The sequence below is a fragment of the Pseudonaja textilis genome, chromosome Z (assembly GCF_049901715.1).
Source record: "Pseudonaja textilis isolate UNSWEBS1 chromosome Z, rPseTex1.2, whole genome shotgun sequence".
Lineage (NCBI taxonomy): Eukaryota > Metazoa > Chordata > Lepidosauria > Squamata > Elapidae > Pseudonaja > Pseudonaja textilis.
In genome coordinates, this window is record NC_142008.1 from 93427851 (window position 1) to 93449534 (window position 21684).

At 34.4% G+C, this 21684-nt stretch overlaps 2 protein-coding genes across 3 annotated transcripts in view; one reads left to right on the top strand and one right to left on the bottom strand.

The window, feature by feature from the left end:
• Positions 1-21684, top strand: part of EIF1 (eukaryotic translation initiation factor 1) — a 273258-nt gene that overhangs the window by 59279 nt on the left and 192295 nt on the right. The window lies entirely within an intron of this gene.
• On the bottom strand, positions 14336-21164 carry LOC113449422 (keratin, type I cytoskeletal 19-like). 2 transcript variants are annotated; one of them, XM_087918472.1, is made up of 8 exons: positions 20025-21164; positions 19576-19658; positions 18952-19108; positions 18684-18845; positions 17076-17201; positions 16295-16521; positions 15230-15336; positions 14336-14632 (listed from the first exon to the last, which is right to left on the bottom strand). In XM_087918472.1, exons 1-8 carry the CDS (start codon positions 20508-20510, stop codon positions 14619-14621), a joined length of 1362 nt encoding a protein of 453 aa, XP_087774598.1. In that variant the 5' UTR covers positions 20511-21164; the 3' UTR covers positions 14336-14618. The 2 variants fall into 2 exon arrangements, with proteins under 2 accessions (XP_087774598.1, XP_087774597.1); XM_087918471.1 differs by having other exon boundaries at positions 15230-15345.

The following is a 21684-nucleotide window of genomic DNA, read 5'->3' on the forward strand; positions in this document are numbered from 1 at the left end:
CGCATCAGCAAGAAAATTTCTTCCTCCAGATACATATTTCAAAATGAAGTTAAAATGATGAAAATACAGTGCCCAGTGAACCTGTTTGGGCGATGACCTTGGGGGAGTTTGAAGAGCCTCTAGGTTCTTATGGTCTATCCACACCTCGAACAGTATTTTGGATGCTTCCAGAAAATGCCCCCAAGTCAATAATGCCCAATGAACTGCAAAGACTTCCTTCCCCCAAACAGGCCAGTTATGTTCGGTAGGATTGAATTTCTTTGAGGTATAAGCACATGGTTGTAATATGCCCTCTATGTTTTCTTGCAACAATACAGCCCCCACCACAACATCGCTGGCATCCACTTGGATCATGAACAGTATTTCTGGATCCGGATGTTTTAACACAGGTTTGTGTGCAAACATTTGTTTTAGTGAGTTAAATGCCTGCTGACACATCAGTAACCAGTAACCACACCAGTAACTGTTAATACATTTACAATCAAATATTTCAAATCTTTACTATATGTATCGGGTAAAATTCCCAATAAAAAATCTCTGGTTTCAAATCTATGTGTTTCTTTGTCATTTTTTCCAGCCACATACAAATTTTAGTCCAGTATTTTCTAGTGTCCTCACAAGTCCACCACATATGGTAATATGAGCCAGATATCTGATGACATTTCCAGCATTTTTCAGATTTATTCTTAAACATTCTTGCTATTCTTATCAGGGGAAAGTACCACCTGTAAAACATCTTGTACAAATTTTCTTTATAAGCTGTTGACATAGTCATTTTATAATTTTGAGACCACAATTTTTGCCATTTCTCTAAATCAATCCCATATCCAAAATTCTTCCCCCAAGCAATCATAGTTTCTTTAACTTGTTCTTCCTCTAGTTTAATTTCCAATAAATAACCATATAGTTTTTTAATCACCTTTTCATCAGTACCTGTCAAAATCTTATCTAAATCAGTCAATTTGTCATAAAATCCCTCTGTTTTTAAATCTTCATCATACCTTGAATGTATTTGCGTATATGAAAACCAATTCATCCTTATACCTTGTTCCTCTAAGTTTTGCATCGATTTAAGTTCACCCTTTTCATCCAGTATTTCCCCATATCTAACTGTTTGTTCCTTCTTATATATTATAGGATAAGAGAATGCTTCAATAGTTGATAACCAAACTGGAATTTTCAAATAACATTGTCTTTTGATCTTCTCCCAGTTTAGCCACAGAGACTCCCGTATGTGATGTCTTCTAAAATAACCCTGTGTTTTAGTTCCCTTATACCATAGAAAAGCATGCCAACCCAACAACAAATCATGTCCTTCTAGTGTCAACAATCTACTCTTTCTTAATGTTATCCATTCCTTAACCCACATCAAATTTGCAGCTTGATAGTACAACTCCCAATTAAGCAAGCCAAATCCTCCTCTAGTTCTAGCATCTTGTAAAAGTTTTAGCTTTATTCTGGCTTTCTTGCCTTGCCATATATACTTCAACACAATTTTATTTAAGTCTTCAAAATAGTCTTTTCCAAGCCTAATTGGTATTGTTTGAAACAAATATAAGATTCTGGGTAGGATATTCATCTTGATTGTTGAGATTCTCCCTATTAATGACAATTGTAGATTTTCCCATTTCCTCAAATCTAATGCTATCTGCTGTTTAAGTTTAATGTAATTGTTCTCTTTTAATGTACTACATCTTGGTGTCAAGTATATCCCCAAATACTTAACCTTATTCGTGACTTGAATTTTCAATAGGTTTGCTAGTTCTTCTCTCCGTCTTAGTAACATATTCTTTGTCAAGATCTTTGTTTTATCTTTATTTATTTTCAAACCAGCCACCTCACCATACGTCTCTATCTTTTCCAGTAATTTTGGAGCTGTCTCTAAGGGTTCTTCCAGGAACCCAAAAGCCAAATCATCTGCAAAGGCTTGTAATTTAAATTCTTCCTTTTTGATTTTCATTCCTTTTATGCTTTTATCATCTCTAATATTTCTATTCAACACTTCCAAAGTCAATACAAATAGCAAAGGTGATAGTGGGCATCCTTGTCTTGTACCTTTTCTTATATTAATAGAGTCTGTAAATTCTCCCTCTATCATTACCTTTAGCTGTTTGCTTATAGTATATGGCTTCTATTGCTTGGATAAATTTTCTGGCAAAACCCATCTGATCCAATAATAGTATCATTTAATCTCCAATTCACATTATCAAATGCCTTTTGAGCATCGGGGTGTGCCTCATAATATTCCAAAGTGTCCAGAATTACTCTCATATTGTCTTTGATTTGTCTCTTTGGCAGAAATCCATTTTGATCTGGATGAACAAAGTTATTTAAGTATTTTTTAAGTCTTTCTGCCAAAATTGAAGCAACGATTTTATAGTCTGCATTTAGTAAAGAGATAGGTCTATAGTTCTTAATTTGCAATGGATCAGCCTCTTCTTTTGAAATAAGTGTAATATTAGCTTCTGACCATATTTTAGGTATCATCTTCTTTGACATAGCTTCATTCATGACTTCTAGCAATGAAATGCTCAACGATTCTTGTAATGTTTTGTAAAATTCTGCCGGAAGCCCATCTGGACCTGGTGCTTTCCCATTATTTTGCTTCTTAAGTGCTTCAGCTAATTCCATCATTGTTATAGTACTTTCTAACATTTTTTCAGTCTCTTTAGGTATCTTAGGTAGATTAGCATTCTGTAAATACTGTTTGACTTTTTCCTCGTCGATATTCTCTTGCTTATATAGTTGTCCATAAAAGTCTCAAATAATTTCCTTTTTCTCTTTATTGCCATAACAAACTTGGCCTTGATCATCTATTAACTGTAATATTTTCCTCGATTCTTTCTCTTTTCTCAATTTGTATGCTAACCATCTACCTGGTCTATTTGCATCTTCAAAGTAGTTCTGTTTAGAGCTTCTAATTTTCTGTGCCAATTCTTCTTTCTCTATTTGACCCATTTTATGTTTAATTATATCCAATTTTAGTTTACTGTCCTTTTTCTGTGGCATTTTTTATAATTCTTTTTCAAGTCTTTTATGCTCATCTTCTAAAACTTTGATGGTTTGCCTTTTCTTGATGTTCTTTTTCCTTATATAGTCAATTATCAAGCCTCTAGCGTATGCCTTCATTGTATCCCAGACATTCTGAATTGAAGTATCTTCTTTTTTGTTTTCTCTAAAGAAAAAGGCCAATTCTTTCTCCATCCATTGTGTAAAGTCTTTTTCCTTTAAAATGGTATTATTTAGCGTCCATCTCGATCTTCTTTTTTGTCCTTTCCATTTAATTGTCATTGGATTGTGGTCTGCCCAAGTACTTGTTTCAATGTTTGTTTCTTGAATGTTAGATGTTAGTTCTGTTGAGATCCAAATCATATCTAATCTGGACCATGATAAATGTCTATTTGAGTAAAAAGTATATTGTTTGGTTTTAGCATTTCTTTCTCTCCATATATCTTTTAAATTTAATTCATCTATCATTTTAAAAAAAGATTTGGGGAGAGTCTTTCTGTTTTGCCTTGTTGTCGTTGCTGCCTAGTCCAGTTTATTGTCTACAATTCCATCATAACTATATTAATAGTCCAATTATTTTCATGTGTAATTTTTTGTAAAATTCTTCTTGTTTATCATTCGGAGCATATATTGCAATCAGGAGAGTTTTTGTATTGTTATCCACTATTTCCACCATTAGTACTCTTCCGTCTTCATCAGTATGAATCAATTTTGCTGGGATAGTCTCTTTAATGTATAAAACCACTCCTCTTTTCTTACATTGAGTCAAGGAAGTGAATATTTTCCCTAATTTTGGCTGTATCAACAGTTGTTCATATTGTTTTTTAATATGTACTTCTTGTAAACAAATATCAAATTTTAATTTCTCTAATTTATGAAAAGTTTTTCTTCTTTTAACAGCTGAGTTAAGTCCATTTATATTCATTGAAATCAATTTTTTCTCTTCCATGATTATATTTTGTAATTAGGTTTGGCAGCTCTCGTAGATCTTAGTTCATGTTGTTCTTTAATCTCCACTTGTCCACCTACTGCGACTTCTTCTTTTTCGGTCCCCATTTGGTCCTCTTGGGATTCAATTGGTGAGATCTCTTTTTCTGCCTCTGCCTCTCTCCTTCCACAAAATTCAGTGTAGAATAGTTCTGCTTTCTCAGTTGAATCAATTCTGTGTCTCTGTTCTTGCCATGTAAGCATTAGTCCTTCAGTAATCAGCCATCTATAATTCACCTCCTTTTTCAGTAGCATTTTGGTCAGGAATCGATATTCTCTTCTCATCTCTCTCACTCTTCTAAGTATTTGTTTTAAAACCACAATCTCTTTGCCTTTATATTTCAACGTCTTCTCTCTTGCCACTTGTAATATTTGTGTTTTAATGGCTTTTTCTGTAAATCTGATGTGAACCTCTCTTGGTAGGTTGTTTCTCATCGCATATCTTGTAAAAACTCGATATATCTCATCTACTCCATCCATCATCTTTTCCTCTGTTATTTCCAAAGCTTCTGCCAAAATTTCTATCATTATCGCAGCTAGATTTTGTCCTTTTTCTTCCTCTATATTTTGAAATCTGAGACAAAATTCTAACCTGTCCATCTCCCACTTCAGCATCCTGCTTTTGTCTTGTTCAACCACTGTTAATCTACTGTCAATGTTTCCAATCTTCTAATCTCTTTGTTTATCTTCTTCAATTTTTTGGAATCTCTCATCATACTTCACCGTCATTTGTTGAATGTTTTCAATTTTTTCATTGGTCTTCTCTGTCCTTTGTTCAATGTTCTCTGTTCTTTGTTCAATGTTCTCTGTTCTTTGTTCAATATTCTCTATTCTCTTTTCAATAGTATCTGATTTTGTTTTAAGATCTTGGATTCCTTGCATAATCATCTGTAAAGTCACTTGTTCTTTATCTTGCTTTAATGTTGTCTAGATTAAGCGTTGTCCTCCAAGTAGTGGGGAGGCAGAAGCAGAAGTTGAGACGCCAGGAGGTTTGGGTTTCTTACTCATTTTGAGCAATTCAAGATCTTCAAATTCTTTTAATCCTTAGTCCAATTAATAAAGTAGCCAGTTATAATCCAAGTAAAAATGGGAGATAAAAATAGTAGAAAATAAAAAGCCCAATAATAATAAAAAAGAAAAAAAAGAAAGATTCTTTGGGTTCTTCAGAACCTTAATCTAATTATGAGATAGTCAGTTGTAATCCAAAGTAAAAAATAAAAATAGGAAGAAGGAAAAAAAAAACAATAGTAATAAAAAAAGAATAAGTAAAAAGTTTCTTCAGGTTCTTCACACCTTAATCCAATTGAAAGTTCTCAGAAATAAAGAAAAACCATAAATGTAACCCAAAAATATAAATGGAAGAAGCAAAAATCCCAATAAAAAAAGAAAGGGAGAAATTCTGAGGCCTTCCCTTTAAAATAAAAAGTAAACGTAAACATATTACAAAAATAAAGGTTTACAATAGAACTGGTAAGGAGGGGTAAAAAAAAAAACACTGCATTTTGTTTAATTATCCAAGGCTCTTGTTATGACTTATCCACAAGCTTCAAAGCCAAACTTCAAGTATTCGATTGTTGATAGAAGTTCAGAAGAACACCTGTAATAACACTCTCCCGTGCTCTTCCCTCTATCTTATCAAGTTGCAATGTCCTTGAGAGAGAGTTTTTCACAATTCTCTCAACTTCAAATGGAGTATTTTCAAGCCTCTAGTTGGCAGTGTTACAAAGTTTCTTTGTTCTCATGTCCCCCCTCCTTTCCCAGGAAAAACGCAATAGGGATTTTTTAAAAAAGAATAGATAGATAGATAGATAGATAGATAGATAGATAGATAGATAGATAAAATTACTAAAGGGAGCCTCTAATCTAAAAAAAAGAGAGAGAGAAGAAAATAGATAAATATATATAAGAGAAAAACCAGTCCAGTTAACAATTGCTAAGTCGTGATAGAAGTCCAGTAACAGAAAAAAAAATAAAAAGCCAAGCCCCACTTTGACATTTCCCTTTAAAAACCGCTGCTTATTCAATTTTGCCAAAACTCTTACAGATTTCTTCTTATTCTTAGGGTGTCCTTTCAAATCTCAAAATATTGTAAAAAAAAAAAATTCTCACCAAGCCGATACACTTTTTCTTTCAATCTCTTCCGTTCCGGAGCTGTCCCAACTTCAGCAGCTTGATGGCTGCCTCTCCGCCGCCGGCAAGAAGGGCTTCTCCTGAATCAACCAGGGACCCTGGGATCCACAGGAGGTGCCCTTCACTGTCACTGTCTCTACGGGATGGTTTAGGGCCATTTGGACCGAACAGGGATGAAGATATCAGCTGCTGTCTCAGAGCCCCGAGATTGCAGCCGTATCATCGCAACGTCAGCTCCGCCCTGCCCAGATGGGTCTATAGTTTTTAATCTGCAATAAGTTTGTATCTTCTTTTGGTATGAGGGTGATATTTGCTTCTATCCAGGATTTTAGTGTTTTAGCTTCTAACAAGACTTCATTGTAAACTTCCAGCAGTAATAGTCCCAAGGAATCTTGTAGTTGTTTATAGAATTCTGCCAGTAGGCCATCTGGTCCTGGTGTTTTATCATTCTTCTGTCTCTTAATTGCCTATTCACTGTCTTGTTAAATTTTAGTTTAACCCCCAAGCCTATCTAAGTGGCAGTTCCTAATAATATCATCACTAAAAAAAGGGGAAAAAAAAACTAGAGAAGAGATTGTAGAGAAATACACAGAAGAGTTTGAAGAAGGAATGAAACAGGTAGCAAAACATGAACTATGGGATAAAACATAATGACTCTGTTATTATAACATATCTAAATAAAGTTCTAGTATATCTTATGGTCTCTTATTTTCTAAACTGGCTGATCTAATAGGTTGGCTCCAATATTGAAAGTCTGATATGTTTTCCATTCCTTCTACTTGTACCAAAGAGAGTTATAGCAGAGCCAGTTTAAGTTTCTTTCTTCAGTGTTCTTCCTCTCCTGACTGAATTCATGCACTGCTTCTTCAGATCATTTCTGTAGGTTCTCTAGGGTTGTGGTCTTCAGGCTAGATTGACAAGTTTTTTTTAAAAAAAAAACTAAGACAAAGCCATACCAAACTAGTTCTTTATGTCATACTAAGAAGAACACATGGACTAATTAGAGTTCATTTTGTTTTGCTTGGCATTTTTTACCTCACTACATTACAATAGGCAATGTAATATTTATTGCATAAAGGCATTTTACAACTGCCAAGAATTTGTTGGCCCCTTGCCTGATTTTAAAGATTTATCATATCATGTTTGGCAACTAGTCAAAGGAAAAGCACTGAGAACACTAATAATGGAAGTCAAAATAGATTTTAAAATTCATGCATAGGCAGGTCACCAGAAGGTGTCTTCCTTTTAATCTATAGTTGATAGAGATTTGATATTTAGCTTTGCTAGGGAAAAGCTAATTAATGAACTTGTATCTAAACTAGCAGATTAAGTATTTAGTATAACTATTTATAGTGTATACTAAAATTTATTACTATTTCTTATCTATTTCTTATCTTATTTATTACTATTTCTTATCTATCCTTTTATATATTATAAAATAATATATAAAATAAGGATATTTTATATATTATATAATATATAGTATTATATATTATATAATATAATATATAAGTATCCTTATATATCCTTTTGTATATTTCCCTTTCCAGTTTAATTATTGTTCTCTAGATTTCATTCCTCTGGAATCACTAAGTTAGAGAGACATCTGTAGACAGCTGACTAATTTGACTTTTTTCAACTGCACATTTGGAGGAATAGTTGTATGTAGTGCTTCCTAAGGTACCATGAAGATACACACACACATACATACACACACACACACACACACACACACACACACCTGTATTATCTTTCTAAATTAAAATATAAAGAAATCCCATATAAAAAGCAAAGAGAAAAAAAACAAATGTTTTGTCAGAAAGATCATAATGTATCCTCAAATATTTTCTTAAAAATCTTTCCGTATCTTTTTCAAGTTTTCTAAGCAGAATTAGTTGTATATTTGGCTGTGAATTTAAGACTCAGTTATGAGCGCCCTCTACAGATTATAATTCATGAAGCAAGTCCAAATATTTAAGGTGTGTCAAAGAGCAAAAATGTTTAGAAGATGCAAACAGAAAAAGCAGATGTTAAGCATTTATCCAAAGTCCTTTTTTAATTTTGTTCAAAGGCTTTGGATACCACTTTGGTGTCCAAATAAGCAAATGAATGCTCTCTTACATGGCTAATGGACATTGTAGTTCAGTAACCATTACTATGTTACTACTCCCAAAGCAAGCTTATTTGCATTTAAATATACTGCTGATAAGCAGCCAATTAATTCTATAATTATAAGCCAAGGCTCATTAACAAACCATTTAATGAGCTTGGCTTATAATTATGGCTCCAACCCATTTTAGAAATTTTCAAATGAAGCAATCCATTGGCTCCTTTAGACTCCTTCTGGAGTGCTCAAGTGGAAAAGACTGAATAAGAAAGTTAGTGGATGGGCAAATTATAGATGGGGTGATGACCAGAGGTGATAGTCAGCAGGTTCTGACCAGTTCTGGAGAACAGGTAGCGGAAATTATGAATAGTTCAGAAAACCGGCAAATACCACCTCTGATTGGAGATTTTACAGTAACCCTCCCCTTTCACGCCCACAGAACCAGTAGTAAAAAAATTTGAATCCCACCACTGGTCATGACAGTTATTCATGTACATTTTTTTTTACCCATACCTGTATTCAAATCCCTTACATAAAGATCAACAGAGCTTAAGTTGAATCTATTTCTTTGCAAACTCCAGGTCAGAAGAATTGGACATTGGGTAAAGAGGTCTTTAGCAACTTTTATCCAGCCATTTTGACTCAGTTGGCTATTTTCAAATAAAACTTTTCTAAAAAAGAAAGCTCCTCCTCCTCCTCTTCCTCCTCCTCCTTTTCAAACTTTCAAATAACTGTGCCAAGCTTCTTACCAATGAGCGTAATATTCTTTTCTCTCTATGGGTGAGATAATTGAGTTTCCTTTAATTACGTTGTCAACCTAGCAGTGGTGGGATTCAAATTTTTTTACTACCGGTTCTGTGGTGAGCGTGGCAGGGGAGGGATATTGTAAAATCTCCAGTCAGTGGTGGTATTTGCTGGTTCTCTGAACTACTCAAAATTTCCACTACCGGTTCTCCAGAACTGGTCAGAACCTGCTAAGTGCCATCTTTGCAACCTAGTATATATCAAGGGCCTAGATGCCTTCTGATGACAATGGATATTTTCCCTAAGGTTGTTCGTTTCATTCTCTGCTATGGGTCCCCACTGTTTACTCAAAAACTTTTCCAAATCCATTTCTGACAAGCACACAATTAGCTGAACATGCTGGCTCTTTTTTATTATTGGTTGTTTAGCTCTATTTAAAAGAAATGTCATCTCAGAACAGAATCTTTCTTGCTAAATAATCTACTAATAAGATAATAGGCAGATCTTTCACTTACAGCTGAGTTCACATATAACAATTAGCTTGTGCCTCTATTCAAGCATTGCAATTTCATGCCAGTTATGGCTAATATGTGTGCCTTCCACCAAATGATTCACAATCTTTCCTGTTCCCAAAAATATTTTATTTTCTTCAGGAACAGCAAAATGCACTGAATCTCTTCAAAGAACAAATAGTACATGGCTCTATTTGGACACAGGTTGAGGAAAGTCACTTTTTACCTTCATAGAAGGATAAAATGCAGTTTTATGCCTGCATCCTAACTAGTGCCAGACAGAGAAGATCAGCACATTTCTAAACACAGCCAAGTCCCCCACTTCCTGTATTCTTACTCATGTTTATACTTATACCTATTATCTTGTAAGTGATTGACAAATCAAATAAATAAAATACTATTCCTCAAAACTTAACTGCTGAGGCCTACTTATAATTTCTGTTATTAACACAGTTAAGTTAAATTTGCCCCATTTTATAATCTTTTTTTGCCATAGTTTTTAAGTGAATCATTACAGTTGTTAAGTCAATAATATGGTTGTTATTTTTTTAAAGAATTTGTATTTTTAAAAACAAACATACACATACATAACATAAAAACATAAAACCATCTTCCATTTTATATACGTACAGTGTGTCGGTTAGTTACAAATATTTTGTGCTATTCTTTTGTAGTCATTTATACTCATAATTTATATCAATTTTCACATTGTCGAACTAACATATGCTTGTATATTTATCAGTTATTAATCATCCATGACTAAACTATTTATTCCATCATTTTATACAAGGTTCCAAGTTTTATCTTAATATTTATGTTATACTTTCAACCAATGGTTATATATGTCTATATTATGTCTTATATCAAGCTATTAAATTTCTATCACAAAATTATCTAGTCTATTACATTACCATGTCTTTTTGTCCAACCATTGATAAAACAAATCCCATATCATGTAAATTTGTTTATCTTCTTGTTCTCTAATTTCAAATGTCAATTTACTCATTTCAGTCCATAATTTTCTTAATAACTTCCTCCTGCATAGGTATTTTATCATTTTTCCAATTCTTAGCAAATACAATCCTAGCCACTGTTAGTACATTTACAATCAAATATTTCAACTCTTTGTTGTATATTTCCAGTATAATTCCCAATACAAAGATCTCTGATTTAAAGTCTATATGTTGTTTTATCATTTTTTCCAACCACGTGTGGATTTTAGTCCAATATTTCTTTGCATCCAAACATGTCCACCACATATGGTAATATGAACCAGGTATCTGATGACACTTCCAACATTTATCTGATTTATTCTTAAACATTCTCGCAAGTCTTGTCAGGGGTAGATGCCACCTGTAAAACATCTTATACAAATCTTCTTTATATGCAGTTGACATTGCCATTTTATAATTTTGAGAGCACAATTTTTGCTATTTTTCTAAATCAATCCCATATCCAAAATTTTTCCCCCGAGCAATCATTGTTTCTTTAACTTGTTCCTCCTCCAGTTTAAATTCTAATAAGTGTCCATAAAGTTTTTTAATTACCTTTTCATCAGTACCCATCAAAATCTTATCTAAGTCAGTCAATTTATCATAAATACCTTCTGCTTTAACACCTTTGTCAAATCTAGATTGTATTTGCAAATATGAAAACCAATTCATTTTTATACCTTGTTCTTCCAACACTTGCATAGTTTTAAGTTCACCCTTTTCATTCAATATCTCACCATATCTAACTGTTTGTTCCTTTTTATATATTATTGGAAAAGAAAAAGCTCCAATGGTAGATATCCATAGTGGAATTTTTAAATATTGTCTTTTTATCTTCTCCCAATTCAAAAACAATGCCTCTCGAATATAATGTCTTCTAAAATACCCTTGTGTTTTAGTTCCCTTGTACCAAAGAAGGCATGCCATTCCAACAGCAAGTCATGCCCTTCTAAGGTCAATAGTCTATTGTTCCTTAATGTTATCCATTCCTTTACCCACATCAGATTTGTTGCTTGGTAATACAACTCCCAGTTAGGCAAGGCAAACCCTCCTCTTATTCTTGCATCTTGTAACATTTTTAATTTTATTCTTGTTTTTTGCCCTGCCAAATATATTTCAACACAATTCTGTTTAAATCTTCAAAAAAACCTCCTTCCCTAGTTGGATTGGAATTGTCTGGAATAAATATAAAATTCTAGGCAATATATTCATCTTAATTGTAGATATTCTCCCAATCAATGATAATTGTAAGTTTCCCGATTTTGTCAAATCTGTCGCAATCTGATGTTTGAGTTTAAAATAATTATCCTCCTTCAGTGTACTATATCTTGATGTAATGTATATCCCTAAATACTTAACCTTGTTTGTGACCTGTATTTCTAAAACTTCTTCCAACTCTTTCTTTCATCTTACTAGCATATTCTTTGTTAGTATCTTTGTTTTATCTTTGTTTATTTTCAAACCTGCTGCTTTTCCATATTCTTCTATTTTTTCTATTAATTTAGGTGCTGTTTCCAATGTGTCTTCTAATATAAATATCAGGTCTTCTGCAAAAGCTTGCAATTTATACTCTTCCTTTTGGATTGTTATTCCTTTTATTTCTTTATCTTCTCTAATATTCCTATTCAACACTTACAATGTTAACACAAACAGCAGGGGCTACAGTGGACAACTTGCCTTGTCCCTTTTCTTATATCTATAGATTCTGTTAGTTCTTCATTTACCATAACTTTTACAGTTTGCTCATAATATATCTTTTCAATGGCTTGAATGAATTTTTTACCAAAGCCCATTTGTTCCAATTGCAATAACATAAATTGCCAACTCATGGTCCTTCTTTTCATTCCCACCTGGTTTTCTCTCTTTTGACTTTCGTCACCTTTCTCCTCTTCCCTCTACATTTTTGTCTACTCCTGTATTTTTTCCATTGGTTTTAACATTTTTATCTCTAAATGTTCAGGATTATTGGGATCAAGCAGTGTCTGCATTTAATGAATAATAATTAAATTTTTGTAATAATAACAATTAATGCCTGGAGACAGCAGAATAGAAGAGAAAGAACTAGAGAGATAATAAAATACAAACACATATAGAAATAGTATGATTGTCACAAAAGAAAGGAAAGGCACAGACATACCTATAGTAATAGGTGCAATAAACAATTAGAGCACTATTGGCATTGATTAAATCCCTATCGGCCAATAATTATTTAATAATAAAAACAACAATTGAAGACTCCTCACTTGGTAGTAGAATCATCAAGTTAATGATAAAATCATGAAGTTGGACCAGAACATTTAGGCCATGATTGAATACAGTACAGGAATCCTGTTTAAAGCAACCCACACAAATAACTGTCTAACCTTCACATAAATATATCAAATAAAGGAGAGATTGCCTCCTTTTCTGAGTAACCGATTCCACTGTCAAAATTATTGTTAGCAAGATTATTTCTCTAACATTTAAAAACCTGTAACCTATATCTGTTATTCCACATTTTCTATTCTGTAACAAGAACAAACAGGTCTTGGGTTTCTTGCATGACTTTCTGATGGCATGCTGTTTACATAGCCAGAATAATGTTTAAAATAGAAAGTTGAGACATAAAATGAAGTAGTGTCTGTATTTTATTTTATTTTTTATCAAAGCAGTCAAGACACCTTCAATTCTAATTAATAGAATAAGGAAATGTTACCAAAATATAGAATGACATTCCCTCAAAATGACTGATAAAGAAGTTAAAGTCACCTGGGCTTTATAACAGAAAGGGGTAATCTTTTTCCATTGATGTTTTCATGAGAGAACTCATTTTTGACAAGCTAATTGTGGGACCAAATACATGAGAGGTTCTGATTACATGATGGCAGAAACCGCAGACGAAAAGACTGGATGCTTTTCTTTTGTTATACCACAAGGTAGGAATACCTCTTGATTCTCTGGCATCAGACTGCAGAAAAAAATAGGGTCAGGTCTTTACCAGAGCTCTAATTTCTTGCAGAGAGATCTTGAAAGTAAACTAAGAACTGCACACGATACAGTAGTATTAAGTTGTTTACCTCTCTAATCTTGGGGTTTTACACAAGGCCTCCAGATGAATAGCTAAATTTTCCATAATGCATCCAATATAGCAGTGTAAGAAATCTGAAATGTGGACATGTCAGCCCTAACCATCTGCCACAAGTAGTGAAGGTCCACCTCTCCCCTATTATATCCACCTAGCCCACCAGGAGAGGAAGACAGTGCATGTTATGGGTCCCATCGATTAGGGATGCACCTTTGGTGTGACCACAAGAAAAAGGCCTTCTCATTCCCTCTTAAGATATGGTTGACAACCTCCTCTTTGCCTTCCCAAAAAATCCTAAAACCCGGACTTTATCAGTAGGCCTAGGGACCACAAATGAAGATGGAGCTGATCAAGTGACTAATTTGATTGTGGTGTTGTTGTTTGCCATATTGAGTGTAGTGTGGGACTTTTAAGCGTTTTTATTATATGGTGGATTTTTAAATGTTGAAGCTGTCCAGAGTCACCTATGTGTGAGTTGGGTGACTATATAGATTCATGTAATGAATACATAAAATAAATATTACCACTGAGCAATCTTGGAACATATATTTGGTTCCCTGAAAGCTGTCCACAGATACCTGGCCCAGATGACTAGCTATCCAGTATTAATACCTTCCTTTCATCTTTCTTCTAGAAGGAATAAATAGCAAATACTGCCATATAGTCTAATGTTTAGATAACTTTCATTGATCATATTTTGCCATTTTAATAATCAATTATGCAGGATTCTCGTTCAGAAAGGACAAACACAGAGCTTCTTATCTATAAGAGCATGACACAGAGGCATAGGTTTGATTTGCATCTGCTAGAAGCACAGCTTTATTGAAAACCCATTTTCAGCAGAATGTCCAAGAGTAACACCACAGAAATTAAGAAATGCACGTTAATGGTCATATCTAAACTTGAGAAGAGGGTAGGTCTGCTAGTTAAAAGACAGACCACTGATGGATATTTGCCATGAACAGTGTTCAATAACTAGAGGGAAGAGTCCTCTTTTGCTAACTGATATAAACCAGTGTGCAGTATAGAATAGAGTTGCAAAGCCTTTATTAGTTGAAGATCTTATTCTTCATTCATCTGCTATATCCTAGAGAAAGGAAAAAAATAAAATAAAAAACATTGTGAGTAGAAATGAAAACATATCAAATTAATAAATATTGCCTGCCCTCTTAACATAGAAGATGTTGAGGTAGTAATTCAAAGATCCCTCCTGAACTATGAAACAAAAGAGGAAAGGGGATGCAAGCTAGCTAGATGACTGACTTGTTAATATGATTGATTTTCAGTTTGGAAGTATAAATGCAGCGTAAAACAAGAAAGTGTACTCATTGCTAAGTTTGTAACATGTTTATTCAGAACAAATTCAGATACGTTTGGGACAGAACAATCCTAATAAATTTCAGTAAGTGAGGAACAGAGCCACAATGGTTAATCTATGGATTCATGGACCAGAGGCTCAAAGGAAAAGGTCTGGATATCAATCTAAAATATTAATGAAATAAGAATGATTGCAGAATCTGTAGGGACAATAGAAAGATTCGGCAGGCCAAAGCTTAGCTAAAATAGCTTATATTGCCTTTTCAAAAAAGGTTCATTTTTCAATTTTGCATATATAGCAAAATATTTGTTTGTTTTAAGGATTAGTTTCCATCTTTAATATAGAGACACTGTGATTCCCCCTTACCTTTCAGGTCTGAAGGGGAGACCTGGCTTGAATTAGAGGTGTAAGAATGAGAAATGAGTCTAACGCTTCCTGAGTGTTTGGAATGTCCTCCTCCAGAAGAGCTGCTGCTAGGACTACTGTTGGAAAAAAGAAGGAAATATCCTCAAATGAGATCAAAATAATTATTAAATATATGTTAATAGTATTAAATAAAATTATCTGTGCGGTATATGATTGCAGGGTAGGAGAAGAATAGGAATAGAGGATTCCTTGGGTGAATTTATATGAGCAGAAGATGAGATCTACTAAATTAGCCCCAAAATTTATCTAGTCTATCATCTTTTCTCCCAGGCTGCACATATGACAGCCCTAGGCTTCTACAAATCCCCAAAGAATGCAGAACTCCGAAGAAGCTAATGTGTACATCTGACAGTTCCATTTAATTTATTATTAGTTATCATATAATGACACTGTAATGTGCCCTGTCCTTTTTAAAAGATGGCATTTGTGGCTTGGGCATATGTAGAAGCAGATTCTGAAGGCCAGAGACAAATTAATCTAATAAACTGGAATCATCATCATCTAGAGAAACTGATTGGGTGTACCAGAAAATTTAGTTATTTTCTATTTGATAATTAAGCAATAGTATTGATTTTCAAAATTGACAGTTTGAAATTTTGTTCTTCCTAAAATTAAAATAAAACCACCTTGTTTGAGGCATCCATATAGTAACCCTTTAAAAATGTGACCATGAGCAGATGAACACTTTAAGTTAGATGCTAATCATCATCAGATCTAGTCTTATAGGATAATAAATGGCTCCCCATCCACAGAAAGTCTATGATAAGTAAAGGCAGGAAATTGATCTAATACACAAGGAATAAAATCTCTCATACACTTCTCTGGAAGTAAAATACAAATAAATTTAAATAAATTACAGTTGCACCCTATGCTCACTGTCGAAGGCAGCTGCTTCCCTTAATAAAGTGGTGCATCTGATCCTGCCTCAGAAGAGTTATGGGCCTAGTAGGAAAGAAGAAATATTAGAAAATCTAAACATGTTTACGATTGCTATGATCTACCTACCTAATATCTTGCTGCCCTTCTTCTAACAGGGAGCGGTAGGTCTGGATCTCCTGTTCCAAGCGACACTTGACATCTAGAAGTTCTCTGTATTCTCGATTCTGGCACTCCATCTCTGCCCTCAACTCAGACAGTTGCTGTTCCACACAAGAGATCTGGTTCTGTATTTCAGCCAGATGGGTATTGTAGCGACCTTCAGTCTCACCCAAAGAATCTTGCAGTGATTCCCTCTTAAGAAATTAAAAAGTGAAGGTTATCAATAGAAAAACAAGACTTAAAAAAATCAAGAATGTATTCTATGTGCTACATTTTTGGAAAGAAAAGGATAATCTCTGGTACTTCACAAACAATGCTTTGATTTTTGTACATGTGAAGAGATGAAATGCCCTTTACCAAAGTCATTGGCATTTACATGTATACAAATGGTATGGAGAATAACTTACAGTGTTGCAAGAAATCTTTTCTCTGTCCCATCAGTTACTTTTGATATTCTTTTTGTTGCAAATTCCCCAATTCTTGGTCTACCTCTCTTTGCTTCTATCTACCCTCCACCTCCTGCCTTCAACTGTCCCCTTGGTTAGTGCTGGCCCAGGAATAATCACCATCTTGTAAAATTGTCTCATGAGATGACTGGTCTAAAGATCTGCAGGTTCACCTAGAAAGTAACTTTCTAGAATTGTAATCTTTCATACTGTAGAAAAAGTATTAAAAATCTAATAAGTAGTTCATGCAAGAGGCAGATCAGAAACTAAAGTCTATTGTGTAAATAAAGAGAGATGCTTACCAAGCAAAGCTGAGCCTGCAAATCTATTTCCATGGCTTGCAGTTGACGTTTTAGGTCAACAACTTGATTGTTGCAATCCTCAACCTCTTTGCTACTAATGCAGACCTCCTGATTCACTTCTTCTATCTGAAAAGACATTAAAAATAAGATGGGGAAATTGAGAAGCAGTTTCCTTACTGAGAAAACTACTGACATTAAGATGAGTTTGAACCTTGAAAAAAATAAAATATTGGTAAGGGGAAATATTTTTAAAAACTAGAATAAGGGCGTGCTCTAAGTGTTGTCTTATTTGTTAAATATGCTGAGGAATAATCAGTTTTAATTATTAAAATAGGCTTATATTCATAGCAAGAACAATAAGATGGCATGAGGGTGATAGTGATGATGATGATACCCCATCTTTATTTTGTATAACTTTTGGCAGCATAAATTTGGTATTCTCCCATTACCTATTTCCTGAACCACAACAATCATGCAACATGAATTGAGCTGAGAAAGAATAACTGGCTCAAATCCCCAAAAATCTTTCATGCCTAAGGAAGACTACAATGTACGAACTTTCACTTTTGAGTCCAGCACCTTAAACACTGCCAAACTGGCAGGGAGAAAATTAAATGGAGAATTTTCACATTTATTTTAAGTTGTTAGGGTTATCAGTTCATGTGAATAAATGCATTTACTTGCATTCATGATCTCACTACTAATTACATAAGAAGTAGAATCATTCTGCCCATAGCAGAAGAACTTTCTTTACAGGACCAGCCCTCTGTTACCATGTATTACATTTTTATTTCATTTCCAACTTAGAGTTGTCCTTTCTATACATAAAAGGCACTACCAAAAGTAAGCATGGTATTCTGGTCTGGCCTTTTCCATTCTAGATGAGTGACCAGATATGAGAATAGATTCATTTAGTCTCTGTAGGTCTAACGCATAACTGGAGTTTTCTGAAAGCAGCTGAAAATATCCCACAAACGCTACTCCCAAAACACACTCAAATTTTTGACCCTGTTCCTTCTGATGGGTTGCCATATCTTCTTCAGTCTTTGGAAGCCAAAAGTATATTTAATAGTGTAATGAAGTTCAGTCATTAACCAAAACAATTGAGGACTTTTAAATGAGAGAGTGGTGCCAGACCAAAATAGTGGGATATCCCAGAATGACTAAAGTAGGATTATCTTGCTTATTCTCTCCCATTATACTATAAACAATTTCACAATACAAATAGGAGGAAGAGCTGAGAAATTATTATCCCTAAAGGGCTAGGTTTTAGCTCAGCACTGCCCCTTAATAATAAGGGAAGCATATATCCTACTTTTATAATATGCTGTATGAAGAGGTGTTCAATTCAAAACTAGAAGGGACAAAAATAGTCTTGAAGTTGCCCCTCAACAGCAAAATCCTGAACATAATTTACTTGGTCCAGTTATTTTTCCTAATGAATATGTGGCATTACTTCAATGTGCATTTATTGCACTGAAATAGTGCAATTATGAAAATTAGTCTTCCTTCTTAAGTGATGGTTTTCCCCCAGAACTGCACTGCCAGCTGTTACAGTGTAAACGTCACTGTGTAAACTTTATTTTACTGTAATCAGGAACAACATACCTTGTGTTCATACCACTGCTCAACTTCTTTGCGGTTGTTTTCAATCATAGTTTCATACTGATATCTCATTTCCTCCAGAACTTTCTTCAGATCTGGACCTGGGGAAGAATTAACTTCCACACTAACATCACCACAGGTCTGACTCTTCAGACTATTAATTTCCTGCAAATGAAGTTCAAAAAGATATGATGCTCAGTCAGAAAATAAGGATTTTTTTTCAGACTCACTCCTACCAAGAATAATATCAATGTGGAGAAGGGAAACTCACCTCTTCATGGTTCTTCTTGATACAACACAGCTCTTCCCGGAGGGATTCAAGTTGTGCCTCCAGATCAGATCTACAGAGAGTCAATTGATCCAGGACCTGGCGCAATCCATTGATATCAGCTTCCACATTTTGGCAAAGAGCCAATTCAGTTTCATACCTGCATCATTGTTAAGGAAGGGGGTGGGGGGGGAGCACGGTTAGATCCATAGGGATCATTACCAAAATCAATACTTCTGAAATAGATTTGGATGCTTTTGCTTCGTTGCATATTTTGGAGTGGAGTGTTCATGGACTAGTTATCCCATTATGGAAAATGAAAATTTAAAAGGCACTTGTTTCATGTTTTATTATTGTTTTTTTACATTTTATTGGTATTTTTTAAATATTTATCGGTACTTTCCTTGTTGGAAAGTTGTGAGGCACCCAAACTTGCAAGAGTCATATTATATACACAATAATGTGAAATCACAGCTGTCAGTTCTTTAGCTGGTATTGGTCTTTATACATATCATTTTCCAAGAACCTAGAATAGCATGTATTGGCATAATATGTGTGGGGTTCAAAGCTGTGTGACCTTTGTAATTTTTGTAATGGTTATTATTATGTGATTCAAGTAGGACTTACTTCAACCTGAAGTCATCAGCAGTCATGCGGTTGTTATCAATATCCAGGATAAGCTTACTATTATCCACAGAGGCACAAACAATCTGCATTAGGGAAAGAATAATGTTGTTTGAACTTTGCCATCTATACTTCTTAGTTGTCACAACACTGTACTTGGAATTTAGCCTTTATTTTTACTCAACCTCTTTGTGTTCCCTACCCAGAAGAGATACACTGAACTTATTCCATGCTTTCCTCTTTCAGCCAAATTCTTGAGGTCTCACTCTCTAGCTTTGGGCGAGAACCCATTTCCCAAATTGTACTTCCCAAGCTTAATGCTAACTCTAACCATAGCCATTCTGTTTCTAGTTAATGTAACATAGATTTCTATATTAAATTCCAAAGAATCAATGGCATGGTTATAATGATAATTAATATAGATGTACATTATAGAGGAACAATTTTCATACCTGATTCTTTAACTCTTCAATTTGTTGATAATAAGAGCTATAATCCTTTAGCTCAGATGGTGGACCTTGTCGGTCATACCACTGCCTAATTCTGGCTTCAAGTTCAGCATTCTCCTCCTCAAGATTTCGCACTTTCTCCAAGTAAGAGGCCAGGCGGTCATTGAGATTCTGCATGGTCATCTTCTCATCACAAGAAATCAAGGGGGTTTCATTGCAAATGCCAAAGCCACCACCAATTTGCCCAAAGCGGAAACTGCCCCCAGAACCATACATGTAGCTCCCTCCAAAGCTACCATTAGTGTAACTTGCCCCTCCATTAGAGACTCCACTGGAAAAGGTCTTCCCAGATACACCACCTCCAACACTACTTACAACAGAGGAGGGACCTCTTCCGGAGATTCCTGAAACTACCCTTATTCCACCACAGCTACTACTGGAGCTTCTCCCCTTGGTATACATCATAGTCTGTTTGGACCTGCAACTCATATCAAATGAATTTTAGAAGCAAGATCAAGGAACCAGAAATAAATAACAAAGCCAAAGATGCACAGCTTAATGCAAAGATAGACTGCAGATGCTTACATATACACAAGTATCTATTTATACTTTCTGCAGTGTGGGTGTTGCCATAAGGGTGTTACTTTGTCTTTCATAAGGTTGGCTCATCTGGCTTTCCCTAGCCAAGGAAAATTATTCTGAAGGCAAATTTGCCTTCAGAAATCTCAGCTACACTCTGAGGTATCAGCAAATTTCTTTCCCAAATACATCAGTCACAATATCAAGTGAATCATTCTCTTTGCTCCACACTAAAAAGTATCATAAAATAGTATGACTATAAAATATTCAAGGGCAAGAAATAATTACAGCCTATTGCAACAAAAATATCTTCCACTATTATTAGGGATCATTTGTGTTGATTTCATCTTGATTTTATTTTGCTACAGTAAAGATAGTCTTTTATGAATTTTCCCCTCTTCGGGCTCATTTGGAGGCTAAGCATGTAACACCTCTGTAATCTTGTCAAGTTTTCAAGTCCAGGTATATTAAACAGAGATCTTTGTCTCTATTCTTGAAAGCTGCCAAGTACATTTGGTTATTAAATAGGTAAGTGATTACATTTTGAACCTGGATCAAGTAAGAAATTAACATTGTGAAACAACTCTAATTTGCAAATAGTAAGGAATATGTTTTACTGGAATCCCTGGGTGAACCATTCGATCAATACTTTAAGTAAGTTGATTTTAATGGCTGTTATAAAGCTATTGAGAAGCTGCATTTTGATTTATTCACAAAATTCACTTGGCAACATACGCAACTGAAATATATGCTGAATAGTCCAGATGCTTCAGCAGAGCATCAGCTGAAGAGTGATGTAATTTTAGGTTCCTTAAGAGACAGAGTGCTTGAAGAGAAACCAAAAATCCAATTTTATCAAGAGCATCTGAAAAATAAAAGTTAAACATTATAAATATGAATGTGTGGAATAAAAAATTGAACTCTCCAAATTTAGTGAATCAATGGGTTCATGTGTTAAGAATATTGCACTGCATTGAATTGGATTGAAATCTATGCAATTGTATGTTAGATAATTTCTTTTTTTTTACAATTAGTCTTTTTTTTTCTTTTGACACATGTAATATATTTTAATCAAGATAATACA